This window comes from Struthio camelus, chromosome 3 (assembly GCF_040807025.1).
Source record: "Struthio camelus isolate bStrCam1 chromosome 3, bStrCam1.hap1, whole genome shotgun sequence".
Taxonomy (NCBI): domain Eukaryota; kingdom Metazoa; phylum Chordata; class Aves; order Struthioniformes; family Struthionidae; genus Struthio; species Struthio camelus.
Genome location: NC_090944.1, coordinates 109,336,922 through 109,359,133, shown reverse-complemented (window position 1 = coordinate 109,359,133; position 22,212 = coordinate 109,336,922). Strand labels below are relative to the sequence as shown.

Below are 22,212 nucleotides of genomic sequence, written 5' to 3'. Positions count from 1 at the left end.
TGTGCATTGGCAGTTTCGTGAGTGACATGTGCAGATGCAGTGATACTGCTGTGCTCATGCACTCCTTGTAAACACACATGCACAGTTTTCCTTCATTTCCTTAAAGGGACAGTATCTCACCCCACTGAGCTAGCATGTTTTCTTGGAGATGCCAATAAATATACATAGTATACTAACTGAAAACATTAATAACAGAACAGTTACCCTCTTTCAATATTCTTTTCTTCTGTTATAACCTGCCATAACAGACTAGGAAAGGTTTATCATGCCATTGCTGACAGAACAGTTGATTTCTCTTTGCTAGCCAGAGAATAGACAGACATCACTGTAGAGACTCTGCTGTTACAGGATATAAACCAGCACTGGCAACCAGCAAAACTGTTGTTGAAGATTGATTTAATTATGCACGTTCACCAGAGGTGTAACTTATTTAGAAAGGAATTTTTTTTTTTTTTTTTTTTTTTAAGTTTTGCACACCTACTTCATTGGGATGGGGGATGTGGAAGCATCCATAAAACATTTTAAGAAGTGATAAGCTCTTCCTGACATAGCTGTCTTAAAGCTAGTAGATAGCTTGATTCACAGGCCTTTACTTTTCAGAATGAAAATCACATACTTCACCCTAAAACATGCTGGGCAGAAACATCTACGATTTTTGTTTAGTTCCCTCACAGAGCTAATACCTTCCCACTACTACACCATAATTAAGAGAAACTTCAGCCAGCAAACTGATGGCCTGCAAAACATAACTAAAGACTGGATAACCAATTCTAGCAATAGGATTCTATAATTTGCTGGGTGTTAGATTTCCAGAATAACACACAAATGTATTCACCAGTCTGCCCATTACTTCACACACCTTTTTCCTACTGGTAAGACTCAAGAGTTTTTTCCCCTGCCTTCAACAATATTTTACAGACAAGGCCACCACAGATTATCTCCCAAAAAGGGAAGAGACTACAGGTTCATGGGAGAGATTTAAGTTTCCTTCTCTGAGAAGCAGAGCTAAGAGCACTCTTGTGAAATACTATCCCACATGCCCTTGTCTCTCAAGTCTCAGTGAGTTTATTGAGAGATGAGACCAAATACAGAAGAAGCCCAGCGTTTGTCCAGTCACTACAATAAATTTGTATTTACAATAGTGGCAATATAGTTTTTGGTCAATTTTGTTTAGGAATTTCTTTAATATCAGAATAGCCAGTCTCTTTCATGATACACTACAGTTTCAGCCACACTCCATTTCATCAGAATATCTCGTATCTTAAGTTTTTGCAACTTAAGGTACCGCGGTAACTACCCAGTTGCCATATGCTGCCAGAAAGGAATGATGTATGTCCTTTAATAGGGGGTCTGGTTACTATGAGATATATAAAACTGAACACTGGTATCCTTAGACACCTAGTGCTTAAGCAAACACTTTATCTCTTTAGGTAGTCATTTCAATGAAAGTATAGAAACCCATAAGCAAGCTCACAGAATTGAAATTATATCGTAAGAGATTCAGTTCTATGCCTAACTGTACATATATATTCAGTGTAATAATTTAGAAGGAATGCTGAAGCATTTTGTAGACAGGCTGTTCAACTCGGTGTTAAAACCCGAAATCTACAATTCTGACCACTGAACAACATTCTTGCTGAACTGAGTTTCTACAGGAGCTACAGGAATCACACAATATAAAGCAATGTTCACCTAATAATTAAGCCATCCCATTTTCTTCATCACAAAAATATAAGTTGCAAACCAACACAGATTTGTTTTCATGAAATTAATAAAGCAAGCTTGAGTTTAAGTTTGTTTTGACAATTACACTTTGGAGATTTCAAAAACACTCTCTTGCATATCGTATATCATCATATTCTCACACCATACATGAGTGATTCTCTTATGCTATCCAAGTTAGATGTGTATCTAACTACTCATATGCCCTATGGATCAATTAATCAAAAAAATACAGAAGTGGAATAAGGCTCTTAAATACTCAGTGAAAAATGCATATTTCAGACTGAAGAATCAGTCAGGTCCATATTATTAAATAAAAAAAAAATACTTTGCTCCATCTCATTAAATAAAAACATATCATGCAAAGGATATATGACTAAAATTAGATACTGAGAGACTAAAATCAGATACTGAGAAAGATACAAAGTCTCTTACATTTCATCATTAAAAATTGTACATGTATTTCAATGCAAAACAAGGACAAAGCTTTTCTTAAACTGCATGTCGATTCTTCATGATGGTCAGTGCTAAGATTATGAAGGCTCTTGTTGGTACTCACCAACTACTTCTCAACTTTTTGTTAGCAGCTTCCTATATTAACATTAGTTTTCAATAGTTTCCACTGGTAGAGAAATAACACAACAGTGTTTAACTTGCCAAAAAAAAAAAAAAAAAAGGGTTGGATAGTAAAGAAATACATCTAATAATACAGGTTAGGTCTCAGAATGACTTAACAAATGAAGTTAATGAATTATCCTCACTAGAGTTTTCTAACAGCAGGCAGACAAGCACATGCAGTGGAAGGTACCAGTTTGCTTTTCTTGAGGGAAAGACAACAAATGGAATTAATGTACAGGCTTGTTCAGTCCACTGATGTACCAGGCTGACCAAAGTGTATTTGATCTTACTCTCGGATTTACAGGCACCCTTGAAGTCCTTTTGATCCCTGAATTTCTAAACTTGTTCTAGTTTACCTCCCAAATATTTCCAAAACTAGTAAATATTAAGTGTTAAATGCACAGTTTGCCTCAACAAAATAATTTTCATGATGGCAGTGCAGAATAACAACAAAATTTGAAGTGATACTACAGTCAAAAATGGAGGTTAACAATTTTATAACACACATCCTGTTATTATAGACACTATTGGAGATTTAGAAAGACTTGATAGTCACATCTTTTCGGGAAGGGGAAAATCAAAGAATGAAACACGGCTCTACACAGCTTCAGCCTTGTGCAGGAAAGGACAGTAATATTCTTGCAGCACTGCCCACTCAGTTCTCCCTCGTCAGCACGAACATGCTCTGGCAATGGGGCAGGGACAGAAAGACATATACAGCGGTGGCCTGCGATGACAGCTGCTTTCTGAATCGCTAGGGTCCGACCGCAACAAGATAGTAATGTGAGAGAAAGCATTTTACATAGTCTTCTAGGATAAAGAAGGAAAAACTCCCTTGTTTCCAGTAAAAACTGAGATCTTACTTGAGTGAGAAAGCTCACTATTAACTAGCTGGCTATAAATTTTAAAGTGGTTCATATCCACAATACAATATTTAAGAGAAAACTGTGTCTACCAAGGAGGAGGCATCTCCGGTAAAAACAGTGTTTCCTAAAGTTGCATTGTCATTTAAGAAAATACGCCCATCTTTTTGGGAAAACAACACTAAAACCTAAAATGTGTATCAAATTTCATCTGAAATGATAAAAGATGCTAAGAGTCAAATGCAAAACTGATACACTTAGCGAGAGGAAGATGGGGAGGAAAAGGACAAGAGGGAAAGAAAAGGCATTGCCAAATTTTAAACTCCTAGGCATTCCAATTATGCTTTATGAAACTCTCATTTGACCAGGACCTTCCAGCAATATATAGAAACTAGAACAGGAATCAGCTCAACTGTTTTCTCTAAAGGAACCTCCATTTAAGAGTACTGTCCACAAACTTCATTTGTTCAAAATGTTTCAGATATATCTGGAATCAAGCATCCTCCCATTTCAGAGGTCAGAAAATGGCACACGTTATCTCTTACATCCTTATGGGACGTTAACGTTCTAAATGCATTAAACAGTAAAGATGTTGCCACATACAAAAACAGATCATGAAAAGACTTTCGCACTCTTAAAACTATAACCACCAGATAAGATGTTGCTTCTTTAAGATCAGACATGGCACACTTTTTTTATTCTTAGGTAGGACTTGTCAAAAATTCTGAACCTTCAACACATGCCATGTATTATATTCCCAGATTACAGACGAGCTTAAGCAAAGTGTTTTTTGCCTATTTAGAGGTATCCATTCTTCTAGCGTGCAAAAATTTTACACAATAAATCAACAGTGAAGGACCAAGTAAACTTCACATACTCCTTATCACTTCCTTCTTCCTTCTCTGCCTTAAAACGTGGATTCAGGTTTGACTTTTAAAATTTTATTAGTTTACTTCCCCCTTTATCTCTTTGGTAGACACTGGTGGACAAAAAGTGTATTCTCACACTGGTTTATTCCCACATCAGAAGTAGGGGGTTTCTTCGCTTGAGAGGAAAGAATTTTTCTTTTCTTTAGAACTGTTCTCTCTTTTTATTATTTTATCTGCTCTGGAAATCTACACCATAGCCACAATCTTCGTGAAGCAGCTTTGTTCTCAGCTCTTATCTGCCTCATCCAAAAGCATTACAACTGCAGTGGTGATTTATCAGCCAAAATTCACTTTTCAGTGTAATAAAGTCATGAGCCACTAACTGTTTTCCTGATAGGAATTTAGCTTTGAATTGGCATTGGGAGGTGACGAGGCAAACGTATCCTGTGTCAGGCAGAATCTGGGCATTATCTTCACGTTCAACTACAGAAAAAAATCATACAACATGGCCTGAAGGTGATAAATTAATTTTAGCTAGGTTCCTGTCTGGGAGGAAAAAACAATTTTCCTAACAAGATAAAGATGAAAGACGACAAGGAGCTTTAAACAATTGGGATTTTGGTCTGAGAGAGGCCCTAATAAATCACGTTGCTGCTTCTCTTTGTTCAAGAAAGTACCTGCTCACAGATTTGGGGCCTGTTTATTTTTCTCCGACAAAACAGACTTTCTTGGTACTGTACAAATTCAGAATCATAACTTGAAATGAGAATAAAGCAGGTGGTCAAGTAGAAACTTCTAATATTCTGTCATCTTAAATAAATAAATTCCAAATCACAATTGACAGGATTCGATTTCCAGAGATCTCTTGCTACCTGGAAACTTACATCGAAGAGTCCGTAATGCAACTGAGCAGATTTGCTCAGAAATCTTGCCCTAGGAACACATGCCTTGAAGAAAACACCAGTATTCTCACTAACAGGCATATGATGGAACCCTAATAGCTCCAAGAGACCATGTAGGGGGGATCCAAAATACCATGGAACTAGTGACTGCAGAAGACTCAGCCCCTTCTCACAGTGCCCTTGAGACACATATAGGCACAAACACCCTCACAGACTTTGCTAAAGCTCTTATTTTGAGCTGAAAACCTGCAACACATACAACACAGCCACTTTGTCTTCCTGGAGCACTGTGGCCATTATTGACAGAAGCAGCTCCTGCCCACATATATGAGGATAATTCAGCTGAACAGGCAACATGCTCAAATCACAGTTTGGGGACACCCCACTATAAGAACTGCAGCCTTTTTCAGGAGGGCTCTGCCTACCCAGTGTCTCGCTTTGAGCTCACAGAGAAAATGCCCTGAAAAGACACAGAAATTAACGTCTCTTGGCTATTGCCTTTCAAACCTTACAGAAGCCTGGGACTTCTCTGTCTGTCTTAAACTGATGGAGAGGTCATGTCCGGCCATGTCCCAAGTCAATCCAAACTCAGGTGATGGTGCAAGCAGTGGCCCCACCTCCTTCCCTCCTCCAAGCTATGCATTCCTGCCCCTCCCTTTTCCCAATCCAGGTCATCATGGAGTTACTGATAGCACAGGAAAAGGATCAGGGACACTCGGACAGGAGCAACAGAGAAGGCAGGACCACTTCTTTCAGGGAGCTTGCACTTAGAAACACATACAGCAAAAGCGTGAGACCATCCCTCTAGAAATCACAATTGTGCTTGTGCTATAAAACTTCCACTTAGCAGCAGTAACCTCAGCCTGCCTCAGCCTAAAGAGTCAGAAGCTGGTGCAGGACTAATCACCGTCTGTCTTCCAGGATAAGTACACTAAAACCTGGATTTGACAAGTTCCTAAATATTCATTTCAGGTTTTTTTTTTTTTTTTTAAGAGAGAGGTCATATGTAAAGGTTTATAGTTACAGCAGGTTAAAAAGTAACATTCTCTGAAAAAACTCTGTTACATTTGATCTAGATTGAACATTTTGCATTTCATCCCAGAAGTTAATAAAAAGCTACAGCCAGAAATTACATTATCTTATACTTTCTTTAATTAATAACCTTTAAAATTGACTCAGATAATATCAAATTCTATACCTGATATACCCTTTATCTGAGGGGCAATTACTCTATCAGCAATTACTCTAGGACTCACTATATGATACAATAGCTTTTTCCATGCCTAGCTTCTGAAAGGTAAACAAGTAACTCTTCTCCCTAAAGGGAGGCAAAGTCATACTGGCTTAATTCCTCTCCTCCTCCCTTCCCCTCCTCTGCCAAGAGAGGGCTCTAGTGTCCAAAGGGCAGCAGAACCTTTGACTTTGCTTTCAAGAGTGCAAATTTACTTTCAAGAATGTCACATAAAGCTCTAGTACCTCAGAAATCCTTGCATCATTGAATGAGCATCTTATAGCTACTGGGGTGATATTTAAAACTTCTGACGGGAGGCATACCTATCTAAAAGTATTATTGAAACCATGATGAGACTTAAAAGTGCAGTTTGCTGGGGCTGAACAACTTCTGAGGTCTACCTTTACCAGGCTTTTAGGAATTCTTTCCCTCAAACTTTCAATATAACCAGTTTGGACATGAACAAATAATGTAGTTGGACATTCACTTGTAAAACACCTTTAGTGGATCAAGAAGATTCAGTGAAAGAGCCAGGGAAGATGGCGCTTACCTGCTCTGCTTTAGTGCCAAGTAAATCAAGCTGGCTTAAACCACTCAGGCAGTAATGAACAGCTGCTATCTTTTTATTATAAATTCATCTCATAATGTCTTCCTCCTCAAACCATATATCAACCAGCAACTTTTTGCTTCAGATGTTCAGTAGTACAACATGTACATGGGCCACAGCAGATGGTGTGCATCTAAATCGGTACCTTTTAGCCACAGAAATGCAAGTTCCTGAGACCTACAAATCCACAACATTTTGGAATCGATCTTTCTTGTTTCTTTAAAAAAAAAAAATCCATCAACTTCTAATCAAAGGCCTGCCTTTAGGATATAGCATTTCAATATATATATATTCTTAACTTTTCTCCTGAAAAGAAAGATCAACAGAAATGTGTACCACTCTGTTGTTGCTGTTGCTGCTTTTATAAGCAAAAGAAGTTGGTTTTGATGAGCAACCAAACCGACTATGCTTCAGTCTCAATCTTCTCTTATTGTCAGGCGACCACCCCGATTTGTAGCTGCTGTCAGTAAAGCACGCTTTTGCCACATTCTGAATGCATTCATTACAGAAATCTACAGTATTTCAGCCTTTCAATCTAATTTTCCTCAAAAGCTATGGTATATTTCATACTGAAAGATTAATTATATTAGTTTTCTTGATTGACTCTACAGTTAGCAAGCAACACGAGTACGTTTTCTAGTCTGTGGTAATACACATACAGCTTGCAAAAACAGCACTGAGTGCTACCTCTACCAAAAAAAATATTGACCTTGGTTCTTTAAAAGTTGTCCAGGATATACATTTCTTTGAAAACAAAAGCTTGCAGGGACCCCACTCATCACCACATACACACATTTCTGTCTTTGTCACACCACCTTTTAGCAGTGGCAGTAAACCATTGTAGTTTCTTAACTGCAGCCTATTCCACTGACTCTCTGGAGCTCACCTGAAAGCTCCAGATTATCTCAGAACAGTCTTAAATTCTGTGCTTTCTGCTTCGCCTTCTGTTCCATCCATTTAATTAATAGATTATAGTCTTGGAAAAGGAAAGCACATACTGCATTTTCTGTTTTGCGCTTCTCTGTTCCGTGGGACTTAAGTACGTGCATAAGTGCTTTCCTGAACTGATGCCAACATGTTATAAAATAACAATTTTTGTACCACGTCTCAATACCATTCACTTGTAAAGACACTCTGAAAGTAAATTTCACCCTCAAAAATAACCTACAAAATGCACAAAACCGAGAACAGTCAAACATTTTCCAGTTCAGCTTTAGTAAATGAAAAATGTCAAAACTAATGTTTTTACTACAAACATAAGGAGGAATACACCTAATAATAAAAATTAATGGCTTCTAAGTGGAGGATCAGTATCTCACTGTATTTTACACAAAGAGCTAAAACCCCATTGCTGTAATGATGCAAAAAAGGGAAGGCTTTACAGATCAGGTTACCTATCTGACCTATAAATCTGGCTAGAGACATTTCAGATCCTCAGTAACAATTGCTAAAACCAGAGATTAAAAAGAGCCCACTCTATGACTTACAAACGTTTACTACCATTCTACCAACTCTACAGCAGCCTTTGAAAGAAGACAAAACTAGTGGACACTTAATTATAAAGAAGTATTTTGGTGTGGCTCTATATCATGATGGATTACTTGCATTAAATGATATGCATTACCTTACCTGATACATTCCAACTCCTATGTGCTTAGGCTCAATTTTCACTAGCTCAGCTAATGGATCTTGTACGCGTCTAGCTATGGAAACTGAAAAACAGAATTAGAAAATAGCTATGTTTTTATCTGAAAAACAGAATTATATAATTACTTTTGCTATTTTTTTCCCAGTATTTTACACATTTAATCTATTTTTTGACTTGGGGAAATAAAAAAGAAAGCAGCACAAAGTTATCAATAATATTATAGAAAACTTTTCCCATTGTTAGACCCAGGAGATGAAGTGTACATTTTTTTAAAGCAACTCAAGCAAAGTCCCAAGGAGATTTCATACTTTAACCATGACACTCACTTCCTCAGTTCACAGGGAGAACATACAGAAATGTGGACAGTAAATTTCACACTTGTATGAGAAATATACATATGTATACTAAAATGCATATGTAACATGTAAAATTAAATTCTGAAATATCCTTTAGCCTTAAATCACAGACACGTAGCAACAAATTTTTTTTTGTTTTTTTAAAAAGGGAGGTTAACTGTTCACTGAATTATTTTGCCAATATAGTATTCTTCTAAGGTAAACTGCACACCTGGAGTTGAATATTTATATATACTTCAACTATATCGTTCAGTGTTCACTTTCAAAGCATACTAGATGGTAACAATGGGATAAATGTAAGCAGCTCTGCTGTTGCTAGGAGTCACTTTGAAAATGGGTCTTGGGTACTCAGTAATTTTAACATCTTTTAATCTGAACTCCATACTAAAACACATACATTTGCAACCTACCATTGTTATAATCAGGTCTAGTAAAAACAAAGCCATTTCCAATGTATCTGATGCCATTAACAGCACATAAGAACACCACTTAGTCTTATCAATCCCAATGCCTGAGACAAGACTGCATTTTTGAAACCTACCTTTACTGGGAACTTCTTCGCTTACTGAAATGTCAGAACAAATACTTATTTGCAAAGTCTCAACCTGAGTCTAATTCTGCAGATACTGGGTTGCATTCTTCACCCCGCCCCAGTGTTTCCAAGTGTGCTTCCTCCCACGTACACTGAAACAAAAAGTTCTATCCTTACATTTATGAACTCATTTTCTCCTAAGCTTGAATGTACAAAAAGGACAAGCTGTTTGATTTAGCACCTCTCAGTCCATTCAGTCTACACAGTGAAGAAAACTAATAAAGAACACCAATACAGGGAGGCACTCTTAATACTCAGAACCAAAGGTCGTTCCAAAAAGGCAAATTATTATGTGCAAGGTAAACATAACCCAGAAAGGTAAAATGCAGGTTACCAGAATAATATCCCTTCTCTAAACTAGTTTTAGCAGTTCCTGATAATATTGCATAGAATCAGATACCGAGACCGTAACACAGTAAATGACTTTCCTATAGAAAAGCCAAGTCACTCTAAAAAAGAAACCTGAACAGATTATCAAGCAGATGGGACTCAACAGGCAGACACGCAAGAAAATCAGAAAGTTAACAAATTCTCCAGAGATGCCACAAAAAAAATGAATTTTTGTTTGCCAAAGGAAAGTGAGGTTGTTTATCCCAAGAAAATTCCTGGACATTGGAGTTCATTGACACAGAAGAACGCTAACCATCTTTTCCTTAACTATATTCCCCGCGACAACAGAAGGGCAGTTTAGGAACGCCACTGGCAGTCTCAGAACAGCCAAAGGTTCCCTGTTTATGGAAGATGCTTCAGGATCCAAAACAGCCCTTACATCCACCATTACAGTTGTTTAGCATTCTGGATAATCAATCCTGTGCTAAGAGTTATGACACTAATGTGCTCTTTACTGTATTTTCCACAACATTGGAATGCGTTTCTGTTTTAAGTTCTGTCATAAGTTACAAAACACATTTTTCCCTGTGGTGACTCTGCTAAGATTAGTATAATATAAACTTGGAAAATATTTTTTAAATTGAGGGGGTTTTTTTCTGATAAATTAGTTAAATAGTTACAATGCAACACCATTACTGTTAATGTTCCATGAGTTTTCTGAGGCCCAGCGGGGGACCCATAGTTACTTTACTGGCAATATATAACTCTAAGGAAATAGCTGGTACCTGTGCCAAAAAGATTACAAGTCAAGCAGATGAAGACAGACAAAAGGCAAGGGAAGGAGACACAAGCTAACGGTCGTATTAATCAAGGTTCCTTTCACAGAGGCAAGAATAGGAAAAATTGGACCAATAGTATGTAAACAGCAGAGATAATGTACGGACAAAGAAAGTCTAATAAACTGAGAGGAGGAGGACGAAAAGCACAAAGGTCAAAGCGCTGGGGTGGGACGGGATCTCTGAGATGCCAGGTGATAGAGGTTTTGAAAGCCAGCTCCTTGTTGCTATGGCTGCTTTTCCTGCTGTGTGAACTTGTGTGAGAATGAGAAAAGTGAGGTCAGACAGGAGAAAGCTGTGACCCTTTATAAACTATCTCCAGAGGCAGCCTCACAGTTGGCTTTAGCCACATTCCAAGAGGTATTTCCTACAATTTATCTGTATTATTATTATTTTTAAATTAAGAGAGGGCAGAAGCAGAACAGATAGGAGTAAACAGATATGTATATAGTGTGATTTGGTCAACAACACATACATAATATTTACATAGAAAAACTGTAAGCATCTCCAACGGTCAATAGCTCTTATAAATACAAAAATCTTTACACGCCTAATTTTAATTGCCACTACTGCAGGTTGTTAAATACTGATTTCCCATAATCTTGGAAAATAAATAAATTCACTAAATATTGATACTTGAGGCCAAAATAGTAGATCTAATGTCTGCCTATTTACTAGTTATGTAGGGGCCTCAAACCGCAACTGCAAAATTTATCTATTGAATAGAGCACCAAAGATTTCACTTTAAAGACTGGCACTGCTAAATGTACAGTTAGCATGAAGTTCACTGCTCAGTCATGCAAGACTTCATATCCTTTATTAACAGTTCGGACATATGCTGACAATGGCAGTTTGCTAGCAAGGCTCAGAAAGCGCTATACTGGTGACATCTGATCTGCCTACTTCTCTAACAGTGAAGTTCTGAATTCAAAGGCTCTCACATATGCCTTCTTGTCAAAATCACAAAAGGTTAACCAGTGCAAGTGCTATAGCTTACAACAGAAATGCTTTCCTGTAACAATCATACATATTAATTACAATTTGAAACACTAGTGGCACAGATGACCAGCCACCTTTAAATGTAAGAAAGCCTATGCTCAACAGAAACAAAAATAGAACAAAGCATAAATGAAAATAATGCTGATCCAAAACAGGATAGAGCTCTACACAGTTATTTATTCTGAACAAACAGAACTCTCTATACAGGTACAATTCAGTGGTTTCAATTTAATTCAATAGATTCTGTAATATAAAATATATTTCAGAAGTTGCATTTTAGACAACTTGAGAGCAAATATTTTTCAGTGTTCACATTCCCTTTCATTACATCTTTTAAAAATAAACAACAACACTGACAGGTTAATAGAGGAAATTTCCAAATGTAACTTTTTCTCAGGAACTCTCTACTAAAAAGTAAAAATTCAGAACCTTATTTTTAAAATAGCTTGGTTGACAGCATCATCGTATCCCTGTGAGGCTTCCAGTAGAGATGTAGTCCCTGATCCAGCAAAGCACTTCAGCACAGATATGTACCGAAATTCCCACTGGAACTAACCAAACTATTCACATGCATAAGGTTACATAGACTTTTAAGTGCTTTCCTGACTAGGCCATTAGGTTGCAATGTTGAAGGGTGAAGATCAACTAATAGACAGTTATACGGTTTGAAGGCTGCCGTTCCTACAGTCATAACAGCAGGAGAGCTGACCATCAAAATCTTCTCTAAAGCCTCGATTCTATTCCAGAACTTCTCAAATTCAAAATAAGAGAGCACAAGAGGGAAAATGTAAGATCAGCCCACCTGTTCTCTAGGAACAAATTCACTGTTACACTGACTCAAGATTAGTGTCTACAGTCTCTTGTACAGGTATAACCAGCTCCAGCTTTTCTCTGTTACAGTAATAGCACGCTTCAACAGATATCTTTTTAGGGAAGAATGAGGCTCCTCTCCAGCAATTTAATTCGCGTGGCTGGATTCTTGCAATGCAAGCAGTCTTATTAAAATCATCAGGGCTATGCAGAAAAGTAAGACCTGCTCCTATGGACCTGAATACAAAATCAGGGTCAGAAACAGTAAAACCTGATATTCTCCTGTTTTCCCCATAACAATTAAATCAATACATTTCATACATGCTTCATATCGAATAACTATTTTATACTGATGGAAGTGTTTCCTCAAATTGCCTGTATGTTTAAAGCACAGCTCAGAAAGGGCTATAAACAATGCATTCTTTGAACAGAGATCATGAAATAGGCAGTGCAATTTCGCTTCTACATTTAAGTTTGCATCATTTTATCTTAAGAAAATACAAAATAAATTCTGCGATGGCAGACACGGCAAAAAAACAGAAGATCAGGTTTCTTAGAAATAGGCAGCAGGGCCAAACATGAAACACTTGAGATATTGTTCTCAAAATGCACTCATCTAAGTAAAATGTAGGGGAAAAAAAAAACCTAATCAATAGTAAACACAGTAAATTAACACCAGGATGACGTAGCCTTCTATCAGAAAACTATCACAAGAATTAGAGAGATGCAAAGCTTCAAGTTGTCAATTAAGAACAAACCATTATTGCAACATTTGGAATGACAGCAACATATTGTGCTGCCATGCAGTAAATCTATGTAAAATTTTAAAGCTTGGGGGGACAGAATGGCCTAGGTGGTCCTCTGATGTTAATGTACATAATCTTCACCTCCAAGTGGAATGAGAAATAAAGGTTACAGAAAGCATAATTGCTGAAATACTTTCTTATCATTAAGACATTTTTCTGACATTTTGTAAGAAAACCATTTAATAACTGCTTGGTGGTTCCAATTAACTTCATAATCTGGTTGTACGACAAAACAAACCCACCAGATATTTGAATATTTTTGCCTGTCAGCAGGGAATTGCTGTGACAGTGGGGTAGGTGAAAAGCTTGCATAAGAGTTGCTTGCACAGCTCATGCCAGTCTTGGTCTCTGATCTTCATGGAAAATAAATAATTATGTTAAGATGTTCTGTTTCCAAATGGCTAATGAGCAGATGTGCCCTCACGAACTTGCAAACATGCTTAGTTATCCAGTTATTCCTGTCTGAAAAGATCAAATCTATCTTAACTCCACATTGACAAATTTAGACTATTTTCTCCACACATACTCATCACATTTCTAAAATTTGTTTTCACTTCCTACAGCAAGGAATCCCACACTTTTCACAGGGATAAAAAAGGATACAGTTTCCACTCTGGAACACAGATAAAAGTCTTCAGGCAAAATCTTTTTAGACTAAGGACTGGAGGAAAAAAAAAAAAAAAAATGTGTCCACTCCCAGCAATGGGGAAAAAAAACCCGCAACAGTCTTCCAATTATTTCTCTAGAGTGTGTACATGTTGCGTATATATTATGTGACAGCTGTGTCATCTGTCAGCCGTAAAAACAGAATCAGTGTTAACTTTTTAATTAGGCTACCTGCCTCCCCTCGCTAACAGAATAGACATAAACCACTCATTATGGTCAAAATCAGATGTGCACCTTAAAGGTGCAAGAACAGCTAGCACAAGAAAAATTGTAAGAAACAGTTAAGTATTGTGCCTGTTTCTGGGGCAGCCTGCCAATTTCTGTGGTTCAGACAATCACATATTAAAACGTTCTCTTTTGCATTGCTATATTTAAGAACCACACCATAAAGCAAAAGCTTAATGGCTGTAGATGGGAAAACAGTAAAAAATGAATATACAAAGTTCTGCCAAACGCACTATGAAAGGCTGCCAGAAATTATGATGAGTGGAAGAATTTCTTTCAGTTACAGCAGTATTCAAATGTTGCTTGTCACTACAAGCAGTAAAATGTTTTCAGCCAAAAATCTGAGTTTTATGCTGATGGCATTCCTTTAAACACATGGGTCTTTATATAAGGATAAAAATGTGTCCCAGGCAATAACTGTGACAGTTTAGCTACCTCATGCGAGTGGGAGCATTTGTTTGCGTTCTGAAACAACGTGAGGCTTCCAGATGTGAAGGCAGTGGGCACAGTTTTACAAATAAATATATGGCAACCACAAGCTATTAGGTTATGATTAGTTCAGCCTCAATTTTGTCATAAATGAGAACATTCTGTATTTTCATTATAAAACCTCAGTATTTCGTTCTTGCTGAGACATGTTACTGTAATATCCAAGTAACTCATCCCTCGCTCCCATTTTAAATCAACCTTTGCATCTTGGAAGTCTAGATCGAAACTTGAAATGTCGAATTAGTAAAAAATAATATATTAAGGTTATCAAAGACTATCTCACAAAGGCCTGTGTAATTACTGTCAATATATCATACCAGGCTAGATATGGACACATTACAACTCATTTAAATCCTTTCATAAAGCCTATTATTGTATTCAAGATCAATTACTCTCCATAAGTATCTGCAATAATGTTTACTTAGTGATCGATTGTTCAGGTTTCCTGAGTTCTGGAAGCTTTCTATCCTGTTGACCTGAATTTCACCCCCCTTGCAAAGGATACAGTGAAACTTACAGTAGTCTTTTCATTAAGCATTCTTTCTCAGTAGGTCAGGATTTGTGACACAGTTTTGAATCCTCATATATCTTCTTGGTGGGTTTAAAGTATGCAATTTATTTTAAGCAACTGCTCAACAGCTGCATTTCATCCAAAATTCTTCTGTGGCAAGTGAGCAGGTTTTTGTTTTAAAAAGGTTACATTTTAGTTTACTTTTAACTCCATAAAACTGATAATCTGTTATTTGCTTAAGATTAATGAAATAATGAATGACAATGTTCTATTTACTTACTACAAAAATCTTTAAAAGAGATGGCTTGAATACAGAAAGGAAATAAAAAACACATACAAAAAGAAAGCCTCAACAAGTGAATACGGCGATGCAGCTTTAAATCAATACCTTCCTTAGAAAATACTAATGAGTAGAGGAAGGTGTTTTTGAGGGCGTGTTTCTATATCACAGGAATTTTTTTTCTTCACGGTGAGGTGGGAGATATATAATTATTTAACTGAAGCTTGACATGATTTCCCTTCTCTCCCTCTCCCCCACGCCCTCTGAAATGAGACCCAGGAGGATATACATTGAGAAAACTTTCCCCATATGCTCAGCTTAAAAGGTAGAATTCGCCAATAAACATTTCACATTCAGATCACTGGTACTACTTTTAACTTTAATCACCATGGCATTAACTACTATTACTACTAGAAGTAAAGATTTCTTGAAGTTCTATGCTTGTAAGAGTTATTTGTTTATGTCAATAACAAAAATTAACCTTTCAGAAGTGACCAGAGTGCCCTTTTCTAAGCCTATACTACGAACAACGGCTTTGGAGAAAACACTGCTATATTGAAAACAAAACAAAAAACTCTTCAAATTAAAGAGTAGCCTTCTACTTATTGTTCATCTGGCTCAGTGCTTCAGAGAAACGACACAGCCTTCTAAGGAACTTACACAGAAGCACATACACCAACACACACACAGTTACATCAATAGGGAGGGAAGGAAATTGTTCATAATTCTGTTATGCTTGTGGTAACTGGCTTTACCAGAACCTAGACTAATGCTCTGCTTCTGGAGATCACTTCTGGACAGAACAGTATCGTATTTTCAGATTGTTCAAAAGAGCAGCAAACAATGCTCTGAAAGTAAAAGGTCACTTCCTTCTGCTGAATTCAAATCCATCTAGCATATTAGAAATAGGTAAATGAGAGGAAGGCAAGGCCAACATCATGTCTTTCCATGAGGTACGGAAAGATCAAACATCAGTTGCAAACATAAACTTGCGGAGTACAGAGAACGATGCTCAGATAAAAGCTACACACACAAGTCTCTCAACTTACCGGAAATACTGACCCCAAATAGCTAAGCAGAAGAGTTTTCACTTAGTTCAAAATAATCTCATTTTAATTCTGTAACAAGGTAGAAGCCTAGGGGTATCTACATGGGTCTTGTTTATGCACCTCAGAAAATCCAGTCTACGCCTCTGTTCCACGGCTTTAGAAGAGGTCCAGCACAGATCAGCAGGATGTTGATGGTTATATACCATCTCTCCTACATGCCATTAAGTTTGCACAGATCAGAAAAGATTTAGATTCTTGTCTAGAACAGAAGATTGGAAAACATCTTTAACTGCTGTATAACAGTGCCATTGTGCCACTGTTTCCAAGTGATTCAAAACCATTTTTCTATTTATCAGCATCCTGATGCAGGCACGCACATTTGTGTGCAAGTTAAAGAAGCCCAATCATTTCCAGACTAACTGCAGTTATATATTGTTTTTTAAAAAAACATTCAAAGATTTGCTTTAACTTCTGTTCAAATTGTACAACATCGTCCACACCTTCACATGAGCTTCTCATTGGCAGAAACTGGGTACTATGGGGCTACAAGGAACAAGCCTTCTTTCACCTTCAAAATCAAACTTGATTTTGTTTCATTTCAGGGAAAATTAAAACAAAAAACAAAATAATCTACCAAGCAAAATAAACTACTGCATCTTTTCCTTTCCAAGAGTACAATTCAACTCCGTCGTTCTCATAGGCTACAGAATATAGCAGATGAAAGATGAAATGCAATTTCATTTTGTACTGCTGTAATTCTACACGCTCCAATGAAACGAATAACATTTTGTGGCCAAGGCAAAAATGTTCTAGTGTATAAAAATTTAGCGCTTACTTTCCTTTCTTCTAACTCTTTCTGAAGACTTGTGGAAGTTGTACCGATCCTCTATGATTAGCTGTAGATAGAAGTTTACACTTAGGAAGCACTGGGAATGATATAACCATAAGACTTCCATCCAATAAAGTTTTTGAAAAATGACCTTCTCTTCTGAGTAGCCAAGGGGAAGTTGTGCTCTTTTAAGAAGATGAAGAAATTAGCTCAAGTAGACACCAAGGCACTATGTCCCACACATCTAATCATCAAATTGTTTTACTTTCCTTAAGATAAAGTCAAAAGAAATTATGTTTTCTCCAATCTTTACCTTCTATTTGCTGGCCACTATGACAGCTCCAAGCTGTATGTCTCTAGCTTTAACAGCACCCAAGGGAATAAAACCCTGCAGCATGACAGTCTCAAAGTCCTAACAAGCCCTCACAGCCTATAAGGCTTTCTTTTGCCAAGAAAAGTGCAAGTGGTTTGCTGAACTTTCAGCATACAATAATCCAATGTATTCTGCCCTGTGGAGAGGAGACAGGCAGATGGGATTTGACAATGCTAAGGCAGGCTGTGCCGTATGACCTTTTGCTCTCCCAGATTCTTTATCTTCAGAAATCATCCTTTAGAAGCAGCAGTTTCTATACCAGATCATACCTATGCATGGGACATACAACATATTCTAGCTCTATTAGTACTCCAGATCTCTGCAAAATGTAACTTTAGGAGCATTTTATCCACATTTGTGGCTTACTGCTTTGCCAACTGGGTGACAGGGCTATGTGGTCTGTGGACTTCTTGAAGTCACTGCATTAGAAAAACACAAGTATGTTATTCTTGTTTCAGCATCTGAACACAGATTTGCAAATTTAAATGGGTAAACTTAAGCATGGAAATAAATCAGACAGGCTTAGCATGAGATCTCTTCTAGCAAGGGATAATATAAATGTGCCGTCTGAAAAAAAGTAACACCATTTTGTACTTTATCCTAAGGTTTAAAGGATTTTACATGCTCAGGTTTGTTTGCATCATTTTTGTAAATCTGTGTATAAAGTATATTAGGTTTTTATTTTACTTTTTAAATATTGGACGGAAGAAAAGATTGCTTTTTTGTTAGAACTGTCATCTCAACATGAAAGGCAATTAATCAATTTCATGAAATGAAGACGTTCCTCATTTTATACTACTGAGTGTATATTCAGCCCAGGGTAAAATCCTATCCTCCTAGCTATTTTCAGCCATCACTTCACTGTTTCTCCAGAACTCGGCACTTTCCTCTCTTTCTTAGAATTACTGTGCAACATCCATTTCATCATGGACAAAAGGCTGAGGTGACTGTTCCACTGGATCAACTGCCTTTTACATTACGTAGATGACAAAATAAGGTAAAACTGCTGATGTGGGCACATGATAAATGTAGGGTGCATCTGTTCTCCTCCTTGTACTAAGCACCACGCCACCACTAGCTGAACATATCTAAAAAAAAGTTTTCAGGCATCCAGGAAGCACATAAATTCTGATGTCAATATTTCTATGTGTCATCCTTCAACACTGAGAAAGGTCATACATGTTACTCTTCCCATATACTTCACCTGTTCCTCCACAATCCTTCCACTTTGTCTACTCCAAGTTTCAGCCAACAACTTTCTGTAACCACAAGAAACTGGAAAAGCAAAGAAGTGTTATATGAGAACAATAACGAGAAGAGTGGCAAAGTGTCTATGCATTCATAATAGCACAGACTCTTCTAATTTCTTGTCCCAGAAGCCTCATTTCCATGAGGAGTAAAGGTTCTGCACGACAAAACAAACCTTTGAGCAACACTGTATAGGAAAGGACAGAGGCAAAAATGAGCAAGATAAGTAACCTTCAGAGGATCATTTAACGGCAGAGTTCACAAGCCCATAAAAAGAGAGACAACAACTCCAAATGGGTCTACACTGATTATCATGGCATCCATCTGTTGAGGAAAGAATGCTCACCACCACTGACTTGAGCTCTTTTCTCTCACCCATACAAAGAATACCACATCAAAACAGCCTTCTCCACCGCTCTGATAATGAAAGAAGGCTGACTAATGGCATGGAGAATTACTGGTAAACTTGCAATGCACAGTAACTGCTTATTGAACATGGTGCTTATAGCTAATTCAAAGGGAAACTGGCACCTAGACTTTCCATTAACAAAGGCACAAGCAAACCTCAATCACAGAGAGACCGAGAGTATCTCAAGGAAAGATCTTATGTACAAGTTGCAATGAAAAACCCCATCTTGAAGCTGCCACAAATAAAAGCTCAAAGCTCAGACAGGAAAAGCATTACACTGATGGCAGCCCTGAATAAATTGAAGAATAGGATAGCCAATTAAGTATGAATTTGATTGCATTTAAGAAAACTCCATCAAAACTAAACATCTGACTCCTCCTCTGATAAGACGCTCAGAGGGCACCTGCCTGGGCAGAAAAAAGCAGAAATGCAGACACCCAGCCTCCCATTTTCATTCTGAACATAAGAAAATACTTCTTCCACTGTGAGGGTGGTTGAACACCGGAATAAGTTGCCCAGAGAGACTGTGGAGATTCTATTCCTGGAGATGTCCTCAAAACTTGACTGGACACAGTCCTGAGAAACCTGCTTTGGGTTACCTTTTCTAAGCGGGAGTGTTGGTCTAGGCGATTTCCAGAGGTCCCTGCCAACCCCAACTATTCTGTGATTCAGTTCTCTCATTGCCATTCCACAAATTCTAGAGCAGGCAAAGTCACAGAACCTCACAAGGGCAAATTAACAAGCCTCACAAAGACAGTCCAACATTTGCAGCTTGCTAACCACCCTTTTTATAGTTTCCATTCTCCCCTACAACAATTCTCATCTCCAGATCTTCAGCCTATTCTTACAAAGAGCTTTTGGGATGGAGAGGTCAAGGGAGCTTTTTATTCCCTTCCCTCTCAAGCTTCTACTCTCCATAGCAAATTTATCCAAAACCCCCAGTTCTTGAACTCCAGCAGCTTGTTCTTTAGACAGTACCCTCCTAATCTCCTGCACCTAAACTTCCTCAGCCTATCAAGTAGGAAATCCTTTTATTGCTCTGGCCTATAAGCCTCTTATCTCCTAATTCTGTGAGGCTGAGAAATAGCTGTTCTGCTCATTAATCCTACAACGACTGTCAGAAGGGAATATATACCTTCTCACACTACTCAAACACAAGTTACTAGGTTTCACGAAGTTCTTCACTATCCAGGTAGCTGAACTCCATTCCACAAGATTTCATAGGAATTGGAATAGCAGTATAGAAGCTTCTGCTTTTCATGAAATATTCATATTTGGTGCTATAAACATTTTAGGGAACCTGGTTCAATGTAACAAATTGATGCAGGAGTTGATATTGCCTAGAACCAGACTGAAGAAAAGAAGCCATCTCTGAAGGATGGTTCTAAAATTAGACAGAGCCTGTTCCATTTATGCCGCACTGTAGAGAAAAGCAAAAGGTTCATGAAACAGGCATTTTTTTGAGTAAGTACAATCACGGTTAAAAGTGCTAAACTGATGACTGTAAAGACCTTCAGCTATACTTTATGCACACACAATTAGTTTTTAATGTGACTTTTCTCAATGATTTATTACAAACATGCAATATCCATTATCTTAAAAGATAGCTGAAAGAAAAATAACCAACTGAGTTCTTGGTTTAACTAACACACGTAATTAACACCTCCCAAAAATGCTCAAGTTTGATGGTTTTTCCCCCATACGAATACTTATCCAAGAAGAAATTAATAAGATAATATTTTTATCAGGATCAATATCTTCTATTTCTATATATGAAATGAGAACTGATTGAGAATAGTTGCTAAACAGCACTGTAAATATGACTGAGGAATCAGACAAGATGTAAAAGTGAGTTTAAAAAAAACATTATTTCACATTCACATACCTGATAAGCAAAGTGAGGCTTACCCATGTAATACCTCCCTCTCCCTGCAAAAGACCCCTTCTATCAAGTTTGTATTCAGAGAAATGTTAAAGTGGCAAACTGTGTTAAGATCACATATATCTCACGTCTGCTGTACCTTTTATTTTAACTATAAATGTCACACTTCATCATGCAGCTGTCAGCTTCTTTTAATGTACTAAACACTATCATGTAAGCACAAAATCTGACATGATGTAACACAATTAAAATAAAAAATAAGTCAGCTTTGACATCATGTCATCACTTTTATATTTGCTGAAAATTAAACTAAAGAAAAAAGTACAAAAGTGAAAGCTATTCAAGAAAAAAAAAGTTAGCAAAAAAATCCTAATCATCCCTCTAGTATTATGTCACATTTCTACTTTCAGCTTAAAAAAAAAATGCAGTCACAGCTTTGGTGCATCTAATTACAAACTGAAACAAAAAAACCCAAGGAAAAAAGTCTAAAAATTTTTAAAAGATTTTATTTTAATTAAAAAAAAAAAAAACAACTTACAGTTGTCAGTTGCATAACAGGTGATATTCATGGAACTAAGCAATTATTTTTCACTTTCTGTTCTATCCCTTCTGCAGTACTGCTGCAGAACGTTAAAAGAGCTAATGTTTTTCAGCTCAGAGGTAACAGCATGCAAGTGATGCCTGAAGCAGTTCCTAGTAAAAATGGATGATGGACTCTAGATAATTAATATTGAAATTGGTCCTGTATTATGAATTCGATTTTCTTTTACTGTATTTTATGCACAACAGTAAACAAATTTTTCAAAAATCAACATCTAAAAAGTTAAGAAAAATCAGGTATATCTGGAAAAGTATACTTTTAATAATTAGATTTCTTCCTTTTCTAGTGTTTTTCTGTTCATTCATACGAACTCTAAATTTAAACACCTTCAACAAGCAACAGAAAAATATACAAGAATGGAAAAAAAATTGGCCCAAGGGAAAGTTAGTGGCATCTGTCACAAATACAGAAATGTCTAATATTCACTCTAGCCATACCATGACACATTCAAGATCTCCTTG

At 37.2% G+C, this 22,212-nt stretch overlaps 1 protein-coding gene across 7 annotated transcripts in view; it reads right to left on the bottom strand.

Annotated features, from left to right (window-relative positions):
- The window catches only part of SRBD1 (S1 RNA binding domain 1), a 142,847-nt gene that overhangs the window by 49,741 nt on the left and 70,894 nt on the right, over positions 1–22,212 (bottom strand). For all 7 annotated transcript variants that reach the window (XM_068939627.1, XM_068939629.1, XM_068939632.1 and 4 more), the window contains exon 18: positions 8,442–8,524. In XM_068939627.1, coding sequence (XP_068795728.1) covers positions 8,442–8,524 — 83 coding nt within the window. The remainder of the gene's footprint in view (positions 1–8,441; positions 8,525–22,212) is intronic.